Source organism: Salmo salar, chromosome 18, assembly GCF_965601325.2.
Source record: "Salmo salar chromosome 18, fSalSal1, whole genome shotgun sequence".
NCBI lineage: Eukaryota > Metazoa > Chordata > Actinopteri > Salmoniformes > Salmonidae > Salmo > Salmo salar.
This window is the reverse complement of record NC_138308.1, coordinates 21381836-21395577: the sequence shown is the minus strand read 5'-3', so window position 1 is coordinate 21395577 and position 13742 is coordinate 21381836. Positions and strand designations below refer to the sequence as shown.

Below are 13742 nucleotides of genomic sequence, written 5' to 3'. Positions count from 1 at the left end.
TGTCAACTGTGGGACCTTATATGGACAGGTGTTTTGCCTTTCCAAATAATGTCCAATCACTTCAATTTAACACAGGTGGACTCCAATCAAGTTGTAGAAACATCTCAAGGATTATCAATGGAAACAGGATGCACCTGAGCTCAATTTCGTGTTTCATAACAAAAGGTCTGAATACTTATGTAAATAAGGTATTTCTTATATATATATATACACATACACACATTTTCAAACATTTCTAAAAACCGGTTTTCGCTTTGTCATGGGGTTTTGTGTGTAGATTGATGAGGGAAAAAAATATTTAATCAATTTTAGAATAAGGCTTTAACGTAACAAAATGTTGGAAAAGTCAAGGGGTCTGAATACTTTCCGAATACACGGTATATAGAATGGAAAACCGTTTTTCTTTCAGTCACATTGTTAAGGCAATAGAATTCCTCTATTTCGATTAATTCAAGCTATCTGAAATGGTGGTGTTAAAGCAAATGCAAGGCCCCAGAGAGAAGGAAGTGAAGACAACTGCATAGACAGGTTGGTTGTTTAGCAACAAAACCGATGCGTGCACAACTATGGGACAAAACAGACAAGGTTGGCATAGATTGTTGACAACATGTAGACTATATATTGTCTCCAATGTTTATTGAAAACATAAATACATTTACACAATAAGCACCTCTTGTCTCTCAAATACATCGTTACAGATGTTGGTTAGTTGGCTCGCAACTTTTTTGCAATATTAGCATTAGCATAGATATGACATCAGCCAAACACCTCAAAACAAGACATGGTATCAAGAACAAGATAAAATTAGCTGAAATGAGCCACATACGATTCCCCACATGACAGCTTCATGTCATTGTTGCTAGCTATCTGGCCATCCAGAATTATAACCACACACAGCCTTCAGCTCCATTGCAGCATGCATCATTTCGTGACTTTGTCAGCTAACCTGTCTATACATATTATGATTATATAGTTTGTTTTGCTATGGATCATCAACAGGGGTTGCAGTGACTCATGTGTGCATCACTAACATAATTTACTTCTCTCTGATGGCATAAATCCAACACCCATCAATTAAAGGAAAATTCCACCCCAAAACTAGATTTTGGTATTTGTTTCATTAGTCCATTGTTGACATAGTCCCAAAATGTTTTGCTTGTCAGCAATCAAGTTTTCAAGATATTCAACTTTCAAAATATAAAAATCATCCCCATATGATGCAAAATGCACTATCATATGATGCAAAAAAATAATGTATTTTGAAAGTTATCTTCAAAACTTGATCGGTGACAAGCAAAACATTTTGAGACAGTCAACAATGGGCTAATGAAACAAATACCAAAATATATTTTTGGGGTGGACTTTTCCTTTAATGTACTGATATATTTTACTGAAAAAAATGATAACCTTTTCTTCTTTTGTGTTCATCCTGCCAATTTGCAGGCTGTGAGTGAAATATCATATAAATAATATACTGTATTCAGCATGCACCATAAAATCTGTTGATTCTGGCATGGTGTTTCCTCTCGCTACTGATAAAGACAGAAATAATCAAATTATATTGGTAGTGATGTCTGCAGTAGAATGATTCAGTCTGTCTTGCCATGTGGGAAACCAGGGATCTCTTTCTGTTATCTCCTCTGGGTCTGTGCAATATGGTACATGAAGGTTGAAACATTGTCCTTATTCCGTAGGTAGAATACAATGAACATGTTTAGAGCGTAGAGTTATAGTTTTGGTTTTCTGGAACATTTACATAATGTACAAAAATCATACCCCTCAAACTCAATTGGTACCCCAAATGCATGTATGCTTATATAACTTACGTAATATTCAGGGAATACTGTAATATTCAGGGAAGACATGTTTAAATATGTTTATTCATAAGACATGCATATGCTCCCTGACATTATACATGAACAAATTATAGCCTAGATATTAACATTTAGCATTACATTATGGGCAGCAGTTAGCTTAGTGGTTAGAGTGTTGGGCCAGTAACTGAAAGGTTTGAATACCTGAGCCTACTGGGTGAAAAAATATTTTGCTCCAGGGTCACCATACTACTATGGCTGATCCTGTAAAACAACACATTTCACTGCATCCCAACCGGTGTATGTGACAATAAAAACATACTTTTTTTATTGTATTTTTATTAAGCAAGATCCATGGAGATATTAGCCAGCTCCCTTACAACATGCATGAAGTACTAAACAACATGGCATTCATTAGTTTCAAAGTCAAATACATCTAAATGGTTGTTATGGGATTAAAGATTGTAATGAACTCAAAACTATTGTACATTGACACACACATAAAAACAGTAACAGGTGCATTACAAATTGATCACAGTTTGCTTGCAGCACCCCACTGGGCACAAACGTCAATTTAACGTATATTCCAAATTGGTTCTACGTAATTTCATTGAAATTATGTTGAAACAACATTGATTCAATCAGTGTGTGCCCAGTGGGACAGAACTGAATATGGAACGTTTTAGGAAGTTGGGAAGTTTTTCCCAATAGGTACATTGTCTTTCCTTAATCCATAAGAGACTGTACATGACTCCAACTTGTAAAAAATGAAATCTGTATTCAGACAAGAAATAGTAGCTAGTCCAAAAAAAGCGTATTCATAGCCCTCGTCGATCCCTTTTGCAAAGGATCTTTTTGAAAGACCTCCTGAAGTCATTGTTGAATATAGTGTATATGACTGGATTCAGTGAGCTATTGCAGTATCCGAACCAGAAAAAGAAATTGAACAATGTCTCAGGGACACAGCAGGAGTCACATATAGCGGTGAGTGTGTACGTGAAAAAGAAGGGGAACCAGCAGACGACAAACACTCCCATGACCACAGCCAGAACAAATGTGAAGCGCTTCTCTCTGTTCTGCCTTCCTTTCCACCGGCTCACTTTCACATACTGCTGTGCATCATCACCTTTAGTGGACGGTTCTCCTAGTTTCACCTGACACACTTTGGTCTTTTCCTTGCTCCGCTTCATTTTGATGGAGCACTGGTTCTCGTTCCCATCAGACGAGGAGCACTCTTCCTCCACATTTAGTCCATTGACCTCCTCGTCCTCCTCCACTCCATCTCTCCCTCCTTTGTTCCCTGTCTCCAAAGGGTCCTGCTGAACTAAGCCATACTGACTTTTATCTGGATTATCGTTTTCTCTTCTCCTCTCACCCGGAGGGGCCCTGGTTCTCTTCTTGGCAACCTGGTAAATTCGAACGTACACCAAAATCATGATCACACATGGGGCGAAGAATGAGGCGGTGCTGGAGAATATGATGTACCACTTCTCCTCATTGATCTTACATGTGGGACCCTCCTCTTTGGCTCCTTCCTTCTCCATCGAAATGAGAGGTGGGAATGATATAATGGCAGCCAGCACCCACACGAATAACACTATACATTTGATCCTGCGTGGCGTCCTTTTCGAGTTGTACTCAATGGCTTGAGTGACCGACCAGTATCTGTCCAGACTTATGGCACACAGATGTGTGATGGACGAGGTGCAGAACAGAACATCCAGGGCCAGGTAGATCTCACACCACACTTGACCAAAGTACCAATATCCCATCAGTTCATTAGCCAGAGAAAAGGGCATTACCAGAGTGGCCACTAAAATGTCTGCACATGCTAAGGACACTAAAAACAAGTTCTGAGGGGCTCTTAGGGCCTGGCTGGTGAACACAGCGATGACCACTAGGACATTGCCGAACACTGTGAGTAGAATAAGGATACCCACCAGTATTGTCAGAGGCACAGAAGTCTGCACAGTGTAAGGGTGCCTAGCAGGCAAAGTCCCGTTGCTGTAAGTCAAGTTATCACAACCCATAAGGATGAAGCGTGTGTCTGTATAAGAGTCCTTGTTCGAAGAGCCACAACCGATCCACTATTTTCACACATTTGTTAATGAAGCATCCAAGGATGAAGTAGCCTTCATTTTTGCCCACTGGGGAAAATAATGTCATATGAACAATCTAACAAACAAATAATCTCAATGTTAGATATTTTTGTTGATCAAAAAAGTTGATACAAAAATAAATAACCAGGTAAAAGAGAAAATACTCCTTAAACAGAACTGTAGTTCTACTCCCTCTGTTTTCCAGCTTCCAAAAACTCAGCTTTATCAACTACATATTCAGGGAAAAAAGTGGTCAATCGTTATCCTTCAAAAACGTCAAATGGCCCCACGTTGTGCATAGAATAATATCTGATCAGGATGATATTTCTCTGCCCACTGAAACAGTAGTTGGTGAAACAGATCTGTATGTGGCAGAGGATGGGACTGCTGCTTTATATATGGTTTGGAGCCTCCGCTCCCCAGTCAGTATATTTCAGTGGGAATTATGGGCGGGGTCCAACTCTATCGCAGCTACAGATTAGTTATATTGCTGCTTTCCAAACTGAACATTGACAAAATATCGTCATTCCGAATATTCTCCGGATATACATATATATTTAGTATTTTGTGACTACGTCTACTGTTTATTAATGAGACAAATTAGACATTGATAAAAATGTTAATGACAGGAAATATCCCAAGATAAACGCTGCAAGCAGTAAATGATAGTTTCATATACTAATTGGAGCGGGGGTTAAATTGACATGACATGTTGAAGACAACTTAATGGCTTTTATTCAAGATGACAACATATTATAGAATAAGATTTACAGTCAGAGTTGACCTTTTACAGGTAATTCGTTAGGGAGTCGAATCAAAGACCCAATTGTTACATTTAATCACCATGGACAGAAATTATAGGGATAAAGCCCCATCTGCTGACAAAGCGCGATATAACACTTTAGGATACTGTAGTATCGCGAGAAGAACATGTTATATCAACAATCGGCATTTCCGGTAGAATTTACTGAGGAGGAAGGGAACTGTTTTGTTGTTGTCTACGATTTGATTTATTAGAAACAATTTAAGTAAAATCTGAATATCCTGAGTCTGTATTAAAGCAAATACGGGAAGGTAAGATTATTAATTAACATTGAATAATTTTCAATTAGTTTTTTTCTGGCCAAAATTGTCATTGCTGCCAGCGGTCGCTGTGTTGTGGTTGTGATGATGGCCTAGCTACTAACGTTACTTGCTAGTGGTAGCTAACATTCTAGCTAGCGATGCCTATTTTAAATTAATTTGGAAGTCGGTAACTAGATTTTATACCTATCAGAGTATGGAAATAGAGGTCAATAACGAACTAGTTACTTTAAAAACGAGTGAAAATGTGTTAACCTACCCCTAACACCGAAATGTAACTAGCTAACGTTAGCTAAGCCTACTACTACTTAGCTTTGTAGCTAGCTAACTTATTTGCTATTTGTTGGTCGTCCCAACTAGCCACAAAGTCATAATTATAGATAAACCGCCTATTTCTACAAACTCTTTAAAATCTGTTTTTAAATCTAACCATAAACTTTACCACACTGCTAACCTTATGCCCAACCATATCCCTTGATCATGACTCGGGGTCATTTCATTTCACACAAGTATTTGCTTTGGACAAAGCCGTCCTCTGAAGGGGGGGACTTTTGTTAAGAACAGCAACGCTCGGTCTGAACATTAACACGCATCGCTTGCGGTTATGTTTTGGAAACATAAGGAGCAGATTTCATATCTTTTCAAATCGGCGGAAAAAAGGTTAAATTGATACTCACCTTTTATGGGTTTAGGGTTCCCACGCGGACATATTTCCACGTTACAGCGCTTGTTTATGAAAACAGATGGAAGACCGAGTGGAGTAGCTGTGCTAATTGGCTGTCGAACACCAGTGGCGTAAAGTACTTAAGTATTACTTTAAAGTATTTATACTTCAAGTTGTTTTTGGGGGTATGTGTACTTCACTATTTATATTTTTGACAACTTTTCCTGCAATACATTTCTAAAGAAAATGTTGTACTTCTTACTCCATACATTTTCCCTGACAACCACTCGTTACATTTCGAATGCTTAGCAGGACAGGTAACTTGTCAAATTCATGCACTTATCAAGAGAACACGTGGTCATTCCTACTGCTTCTGGCCTGGCAGACTAACTAAACACATGCATCTTTTTGTAAATAACGTTGGAGTGTGCCCCCTGGCTATCCGTAAATTGTAAAAACAAGAAAATGGTGCTGTTTTCTTTGCTTAATATAACGAATTTTAAATGATTTATACTTCTACTTTTGCTACTTAAGTATATTTTAGCAACTACATTTACTTTTGATACGTAAGTATATTTAAAACCAAATACTTTTAGACTTTCTCAAGTAGTATTTTACTGTCTGACTTTTACTTGAGTAACTTTCTATTAAGGTATCTATACCTTTAGTATGACAACTGGGTACTTTTTCCACCACTGCCGAACACCTGTGTTTTAACGGAAGACAGACGCCTCAAAGGCGTTATCTTTAACTGTTTTAATTAAGCTATAAGGCACGAGGGGGTGTGGTATATGGCCACTATACCACGGCTAAGGGCTGGATATACCACGGAGTGTCTGGATACAGCTCTTAGCCGTGGTATATTGGCCATATACCACAAACCCCCTAGGTGCCTTATTGCTATTATAAACTGGTTGCAAACTTAATTAGAGCAGTAAAAATAAGTTTTGTCGTACCCGTGGTATACGGTCTGATATACCACGGCTGTCAGCCAATCGGCATTCAGGGCTCGTTCCATCCAGTTTATTAAACCGGTAAAAAAATTGTAGAGTAAATGTGTATTTTGTATTTGTGAAATCATTTTTTGTGAAATGGAAGTAGCGATTTCTGTTTATAGAACCATACTGTAATTGAGAGTGGAATCCATAGCCAATTCATCCTTTCCACAGAACATGTAAAGTCCTTGGATTAAGGAGTAACGTTAGTCCAATATTGAGCTAGCCTAACCCTAGGAAATATGACTTTTGCTTCCAAAACCGGACTGCGGCTCATAACCCCCCCCCCCCCCCCTTACAGAAGAAGCCTTCGTCCAATGACTCTTATGTGTAATTTAATGGCACTAAGAGTCATAATCAACGGCTAGCCTAACCTTAAATGAAGACAAAAAGCACATTTTAGTTTTTACGATGTAACCAATTTTGACTTTGTGGTAACTAGTAACAACCGTATTTGTTGTTAATGTATAAATAGGTAGTTAGCAACGCTAACAAAGTAGTAGAAATGAATTGATTTTATTTGACACTTTAAAAACACAATACAAGCACATGTGGATACAATGCATTCAAAAATGTCTACGATAACACAACTTATTTCCATTGTGGTCCTCTTCAAAAATAGCTAAAAGCTGAATAGTAATAAACATCAGCAAAAATAATTAAATTTTGCAAAGACCAAAACAATAACACATTTAAATAGTCCTTCACTGTCCAAACCCCGTTAGTTGCGACGACCTGCGAGTAGCCTGGCTCCGCCTTGCAAATCTTTCCACTGCCTTGCCATCCTCGCTGAGTTGTTGGGGCAATGTGTTTTTTGCTGTTGTTACTTTGTTTTGTCATTTTACTCTGTTGTATCCCCCCCTTTCATTGTCCATTATTAGATGTCAGAGGATTTGTTGAAACAGTTGGGCAGCTACAAAGCCCAGTTACAACAAGTGGAAGCCGCCTTATCAACCGATCCTGAGAACGAAGACCTTCTCAAATTACAGAAAGACTTATCGGTAACTAGCTATCCATGTCACGAGTATTAGCCATTACATTTTTGGGTTTTTAAGTCAATGAGTGTCAATAGGTTTCTTAATGTGATTATTATCTAGGAACAAAATGGCCTCAATGTTATGTATCCTTCACAGGAAGTCATAGACTTGACAAAAGACCTCCTGACGTCGCAGCCCTCTGAAGGTACTGCTAGTGCCAACAGCTCCGATGCAGCCCCCCTGAAACACAGCTGGAGCGTTGGCGACAGGTGTATGACTGTGTGGAGTCAGGATGGACAGTGAGTGTCACCAGAAGTTCCTCAGTCAATATTAACCTACACTGAACAAAAATATAAATGCAACATGCAACAAACATTTTACTTAGTTACAGTTCATCTAAGGAAATCAGGCAATTTAAATGAATTAATTAGGCCCTAATCTATGGATATCACATTACTGGGAATACAGATATGCATCTGTTGGTCACATATGCCTTAAAAAAGGTAGGGGCGTGGATCAGAACCAATCGATATTTGGTGCGACCACCGTTTGCCTCATGTACCGCGACACATCTCCTTCGCATAGAATTTGTCAATCTGTTGACTGTGGCCTGTGGAATTTTGTCCCAATCTTCAATGGCTGTGTGAAGTTGGTGGATATTGGCGGGAACTGGAACACGCTGTCGATCCAGAGCATCCCAAACATGCTCAATGGGTGACATGTCTGGTGAGTATGCAGGCCATGGAAGAACTGGGACATTTTCATCTTCCAGGAATTGTGTACAGGTCCTTGCGACGTAGGGCCGTGCATTATCATGCTCAAACATGAGGTGATGGCGGCGGATGAATGGCACGACAACGGCCCTCAGGATCTCGTCACGGTATCTCTGTCCAATCAAATTGCCATTGATAAAATGCAATTGTTAGTTGTCTGTAGCTTATGCCTGTCCATACCATAACCCCACCGCCACCATGGGGCACTCTGTTCACAACGTTGACATCAGCAAACCGCTCGCCCACACGATGCCATTAACGTGGTCTGCGCTTGTGAGGCCGGTTGGATGTACTGCCAAATTCTCTAAAATGATGGAGGCTGCTTAACAGTAAAATATCTGGCAAGAGCTCTGGTAGACATTCCTGCACAGTCAGCATGCCAATTACATGCTCCCTCAAAACTCCTTCAAAACCCCACCGTGGAGCACTCTGTTCATAATGTTGACATCAACAAACCGCTTGCTCAAACCATGCCACACACGGTCTGCCATCTGCCTGGTAAACTTGAAACCGGGGTTCATCTGTGAAAGCACACTTTTCCAGCGTGCCAGTGGCCATCGAAAGTGAAGATTTTTCCACTGAAGTCGTTTACGGCGCTGAACTGCAGTCAGGTCAAGACTATGGTGAGGACAACGGGCACACAGATGAGCTTCCCTGAGAAGATTTCTGACTGTTTGTGCAGGGGTCCTTCTGTTGTGCAAACCTACAGTTTCATCAGCTGTCCGGGTGGCTGGTCTCAGACGGTCCCGCAGGTGAAGAAGCCGGATGTGGTGGTCCTGGGCTGGCATGGTTACACGTGGTCTGCGCTTGTGGCGCCGGTTGGACGTACTACCAAATTCTCTAAAACTACGTTGGATGGGGCTTGTGGTAGAGAAATTAACATTCAATTCTCTGGCAACAGCTCTGTTGGACATTCCTGCAGTCAACATGCCAATTGCACGCTCCCTCAACTTGAGACATCTATGGCATTGTGTTGTGACAACTACACATTTTAGTGGCCTTTTATTGTCCCCAGCACAAAAATATTATGGGACCAACACTTTACGTGTTGCGTTTATAGTTTTGTTCAGTGTAAAATAATCAACTGATACATGACCAATTTTACAATGCTGCTAAGTGGGAAGGCCATCTTTCTTAATCTTGCTTGCACACTATGGTCTTGACTTACCATTTGACCTACACTCTTGTAATTTATTTGTTCAATGAAGCAGTGATAGACATGACAAAACTGTTGTGAGATATTTTTAATTAAGAGCCTAGGCCCTGAATAAGAACAATAACAAACACTCAACTGTATTTCTTCACAATGTTGTGTGGTAGGGCTTGGGTCTGTGGCTCGTACTCACCTGCTTACAGCCGTGATTCTTTGACAGGGTGTATGAGGCTGAGATTGAGGAGATAGACGGCGAGAACGGCACAGCGGCCATTACCTTCTTCGGCTACGGGAACGCAGAGGTGGTGCCACTGCAGAACCTCAAACCTGCCGAGGAGGGCAAGCATTCTGAGGAGGACGGGAAACCCAAATCCAGGTAGGAGTGACAACGCTTATGTTAAATATGTCCTGTGTAGGGTCAGGAGTTTTTCACTTTTCCGTGATGTCCCGAACAGTCCATGGAGGATCTAAAATTGTAACTTTGTATGTGCGTGCCATGACAGGAAAGAGCAGATAGCAGACCAGAGGGAGTACAAGAAGAAGAAGGCCCAGAAGAAGGTGCTGAGGATGAAGGAGCTGGAACAGGAACGAGAAGACCAGAAATCCAAGTGGCAAAGTTTCAACAACAAGGCCTACAACAAGAACAAGAAAGGACAGGTAAACACATGTTCATCTACTTTACACACACATCTTAACACTAGAAAAGCCGAGCCCCGTAATTTGTTTTACTCTACATTCAAACAGTCAAATACATTTCATGTATGCTATTGCAAAAATAATAATTTGGTTATGTTGACGAAAGTATTAGGTAACATTTAGAATCTGGGGGGGAAAAGTTATTTAATAAATACAATAGCATTTTCATTAGTTTGTTACTGTATGCTATACATAAAAATGAAGACACACCACAATTCAGTATTAAATCCATCACAAAGAAATCATTATTTCATTTTGGAAGGTCTTAAGAAACAACCTAAGAAAATCTATTTCGAAAGAACAGAATAGCATATTTTAAGTTGTATTATGTTACTAGTCTGTGTTTAGTAGCCTAGGCTATATGCTGCAGCGAGTGCTCACATGTTGAATGCATGGATTTTCAGTTATTCTTGGAAAAAGTGATATTTTCACATGCAGCCTGTTGTGGTTTGGCAAAAGTATTTTTATTTTTTAGAAACCTTAGAATATGCTATTTCAAAACATCTGACCTGTGTGAACCTCGGTAGGGTGATTTGAAGAAGTCACTTTTTGGTAAGCTCTGGTCCCCCCTTTGTCAGTTACGCAAGCATCAATTACAATTTGGCAGATGATAATATTGTCACCCATCATACTTTTGTCAATTTAATCTTGTCTTTAGGCTACATCTATTATATATGAAATTAGCTTTGATATAGTTTAGGTGTAGTTTCGATGGGCCCCGTTATGATGGTCAGCCAACTGTCCGATGAAAGGGGGGGGTTACATTTCCTCCCCAAACTGCTTATAACACAAATTCTGTGCTATTGAAATTCTAACAACGTCATTGTGTTAAATAGACTTATTTAGGAAAATGTAAGGATGAATGGGGACATGACTTAAAAAATGGCAAAGATATTACAATTTGAAATGAATGTGAAGTCAAAATGACAATCTCTGCACTTCTAGTCTTAAACTAAGTAAAATTTTGTATGTTATTTGCACATTTTCAGCCATTGCTTTGTTGCAGGAGAGCGGTACCATCACAAATAGTCTTGAGATTTCCATTGTGTGTTGCAGGTGAAGAGGAGTATATTTGCATCGCCCGAGAGCGTAAATGGAAAGGTGGGAGTAGGAACATGTGGCATTGCAGACAAACCCATGACCACGTATCACGACACATCCAAATATAACGTCAGGCATCTCATGCCACAGTGACCAAAAATGTTTTCTTGGTGTTTAAAGTATCCCACTGTATAGTAGGAGGATCAGTGTTTACCATTGTGTTTATATGGCTTAGGTTACTCAAGTAAAGGAGCTTTGAAACTAATCGCTTACTCACCATTGGTTGGCTCATTGGAATATTGTTCTTACCGGTATGTCATATAGAACAGCAGAATTCTTAATAAAATAAACTACCCCTGTAATGGATCAGCACAAATAAGTGTACTCAAGTGTTTAGATTGTGGTGACATTAGTCTGGGTTGCTGTATCTTTCTGAATGCAACAAAGGCAAAAACTATAATATATGCATGTTACACATTTATTATAGCTTTTTCAGGGTGAATTGGACTATATTAGACATTTTTACTTTTTGCTGTTTAGTGGTAACTATTTTTAAAGCATTTTCAGTTTTGTACATTTACAGTAAAACAAATTGTCATTTTTGTTGAGGTAAGATGTCCCTCTCATTTTGCCCTGAAATTACGAGTAGGTTTCCATATTGGTACTGAATGTTTAACAGTTCCTCCAGATGGCAGTAATGCGTTTTGTACCATCTTTGTTTCCGTGATGTACATCAATGACCTTGTATCACTGCTGGCGACGTAAGCTTTTCTTTTTCTCAATTAAAATCAGGGATGAGTTGTGTAGTCTCCTATGTTTGTGATTTATTGCAAGATTGCATCTGTCTGGTGCTAGCACAGAAGTGTACTGCATAGAAAATACATGATTTCAGTAATGAATAGTGTATATATAATTATAGCTTTGGACACACCAATAACAAGGAACAACTGGACATTGTATACCTACGTGGGGTGGTAGAGGTTTATTGATCAAGTTTAAGGGACCACTACCAGGAAACACAAAATGGTAGCAGGGGGCCAGCAGCATGTTCTTTTGTAAAAGTCACCTTTGATGGCTGATTTAGCGCAGTAGTGTTAAGAGACACTTTCTTAGAACCAGTCTTTTTCATAGTGCATTTTACAAATTACCCAACACTGACATTGAATAAAGACTTGGAACTAAGAAACCTGTGCAAGTGTCAATTTAGCCTTGTTAAGACACAGTTGGTGGTGATAATCTATTTAGTTGTATCACAAAAATATGGGTATGGTCATATGACATTTCCAATTTGGTTAGTGGAATAGTCTTGCAGTGCAATTAGGGGAAAGTTAGATTTTTTTCTACATAAATACTCAGAATATACAGTGTCAGGGTTTTAACATTGGAATGCTTCTCAGCTACAATGCAACAAATAAGTTACTAAGTAAAAACTCTGCCATGTGTTGTTCATCAATACAAAGACATGAGCTCTCAACTGGTCAATCCAAAGCCCATGATGAAAAAAATTGAAAACTACATTCAATACACATGCAACATGACTTTTGTTCAAACCATTATCTTAATATTGATTACTATTTGTAATTAAAGCTATTGAAGTTACAAAACAAGCACATTCAATTTGGTGTTGACGGCCAAAATTGTGTGCCTAAAACAGCCAACTTAAGAGTTGACATAACTGGCAAATGTTATTGCTTCAGAATTGTGCTTGGGCCTTGAAGTGCGATATATCTCATAGCTGCCTAATGTATACAAACAATTATTTTGAAATCTCAACAGGGATAAATGTCCATCTCACAACAGACCAGAGTGATACATTTAGCTTGTCGTGTACCATTGCACTAGCTTTTGTCTAAGAACTTGTCAACGCTCAGTTCAAAACCACAAGACTTATATAAAACCAAACTTTACAGTTGTCAAAACATCCAAATAATATTATCCATTCATTTCATAATTCAAGTATGACCAAGACAGTACAGCACGATAAATATTGGGAAAATAAATACATTTCTCAATCATAAGGTAGGAATAACATTGGTGGCTTGTATAAGATTTGGGGTATAACTGTGGGCTATGCAAGCTGTGGGTACTGTATAAGAAAAATGGTTTGGATTGGAGATAGAGAAGCCCTAGTAACTTGCTTGGTGATTGACAAGAATTGTTTCTTTTCTCAGATGGTCATCTTCTAGGGGTTTCCAAAGGGGGGGGGGGAAGTTGCCCTTGTCACTGGTGAGCTTCTGGCTGGTTTTATGTAGTTTTTGTGCTGGTTTTAGGAGGAGATGGGCAACAGACACATCAGAGTCAAGATTTTACAGTTGAGGTAAGATCTGTCTTTTCGAACTGTAGGTGGGGTTTAGCTTTTAGCTGGTTCTTGATTTAGGCTGGTTCTTAGGAGGTGAGTCCAGATTTAGACTGCATAAGGAGTTGAACTTCAGGTTGGTTCGTAGTAG

The 13742-nt window shown here is 39.3% G+C and overlaps 2 protein-coding genes across 3 annotated transcripts; one reads left to right on the top strand and one right to left on the bottom strand.

Annotated features, from left to right (window-relative positions):
- Positions 1 to 1359: 1359 nt before the first annotated feature.
- Positions 1360 to 4400, bottom strand: LOC106577022 (alpha-2A adrenergic receptor-like). The gene has a single exon (XM_014154670.3). It carries the CDS (start codon positions 3842 to 3844, stop codon positions 2633 to 2635), a length of 1212 nt encoding a protein of 403 aa, XP_014010145.1. The 5' UTR covers positions 3845 to 4400; the 3' UTR covers positions 1360 to 2632.
- A 460-nt stretch (positions 4401 to 4860) lies between these two features.
- On the top strand, positions 4861 to 12101 carry smndc1 (survival motor neuron domain containing 1). Of its 2 annotated transcripts, XM_014154464.3 has the most exons (7): positions 4861 to 4987; positions 5689 to 5796; positions 7537 to 7656; positions 7789 to 7931; positions 9779 to 9934; positions 10062 to 10215; positions 11311 to 12101. In XM_014154464.3, the coding sequence occupies exons 3-7, from the start codon at positions 7537 to 7539 to the stop codon at positions 11446 to 11448; spliced, it is 711 nt and encodes a 236-aa protein (XP_014009939.1). In that variant the 5' UTR covers positions 4861 to 4987; positions 5689 to 5796; the 3' UTR covers positions 11449 to 12101.
- The last annotated feature ends 1641 nt before the right edge of the window (positions 12102 to 13742 follow it).

Coding starts and splice junctions, on each gene's coding strand:
- smndc1 (XM_014154464.3), top strand. CDS start 7,537: ATGTCAGAGGATTTGTTGAAACAGTTGGGCAGCTACAAAGCCCAGTTA. Junction 9,935..10,061: donor GACGGGAAACCCAAATCCAG/GTAGGAGTGACA, acceptor GTGCCATGACAG/GAAAGAGCAGATAGCAGACC. Junction 10,216..11,310: donor ACAAGAACAAGAAAGGACAG/GTAAACACATGT, acceptor TGTGTGTTGCAG/GTGAAGAGGAGTATATTTGC.
- LOC106577022 (XM_014154670.3), bottom strand. CDS start 3,844: ATGGGTTGTGATAACTTGACTTACAGCAACGGGACTTTGCCTGCTAGG.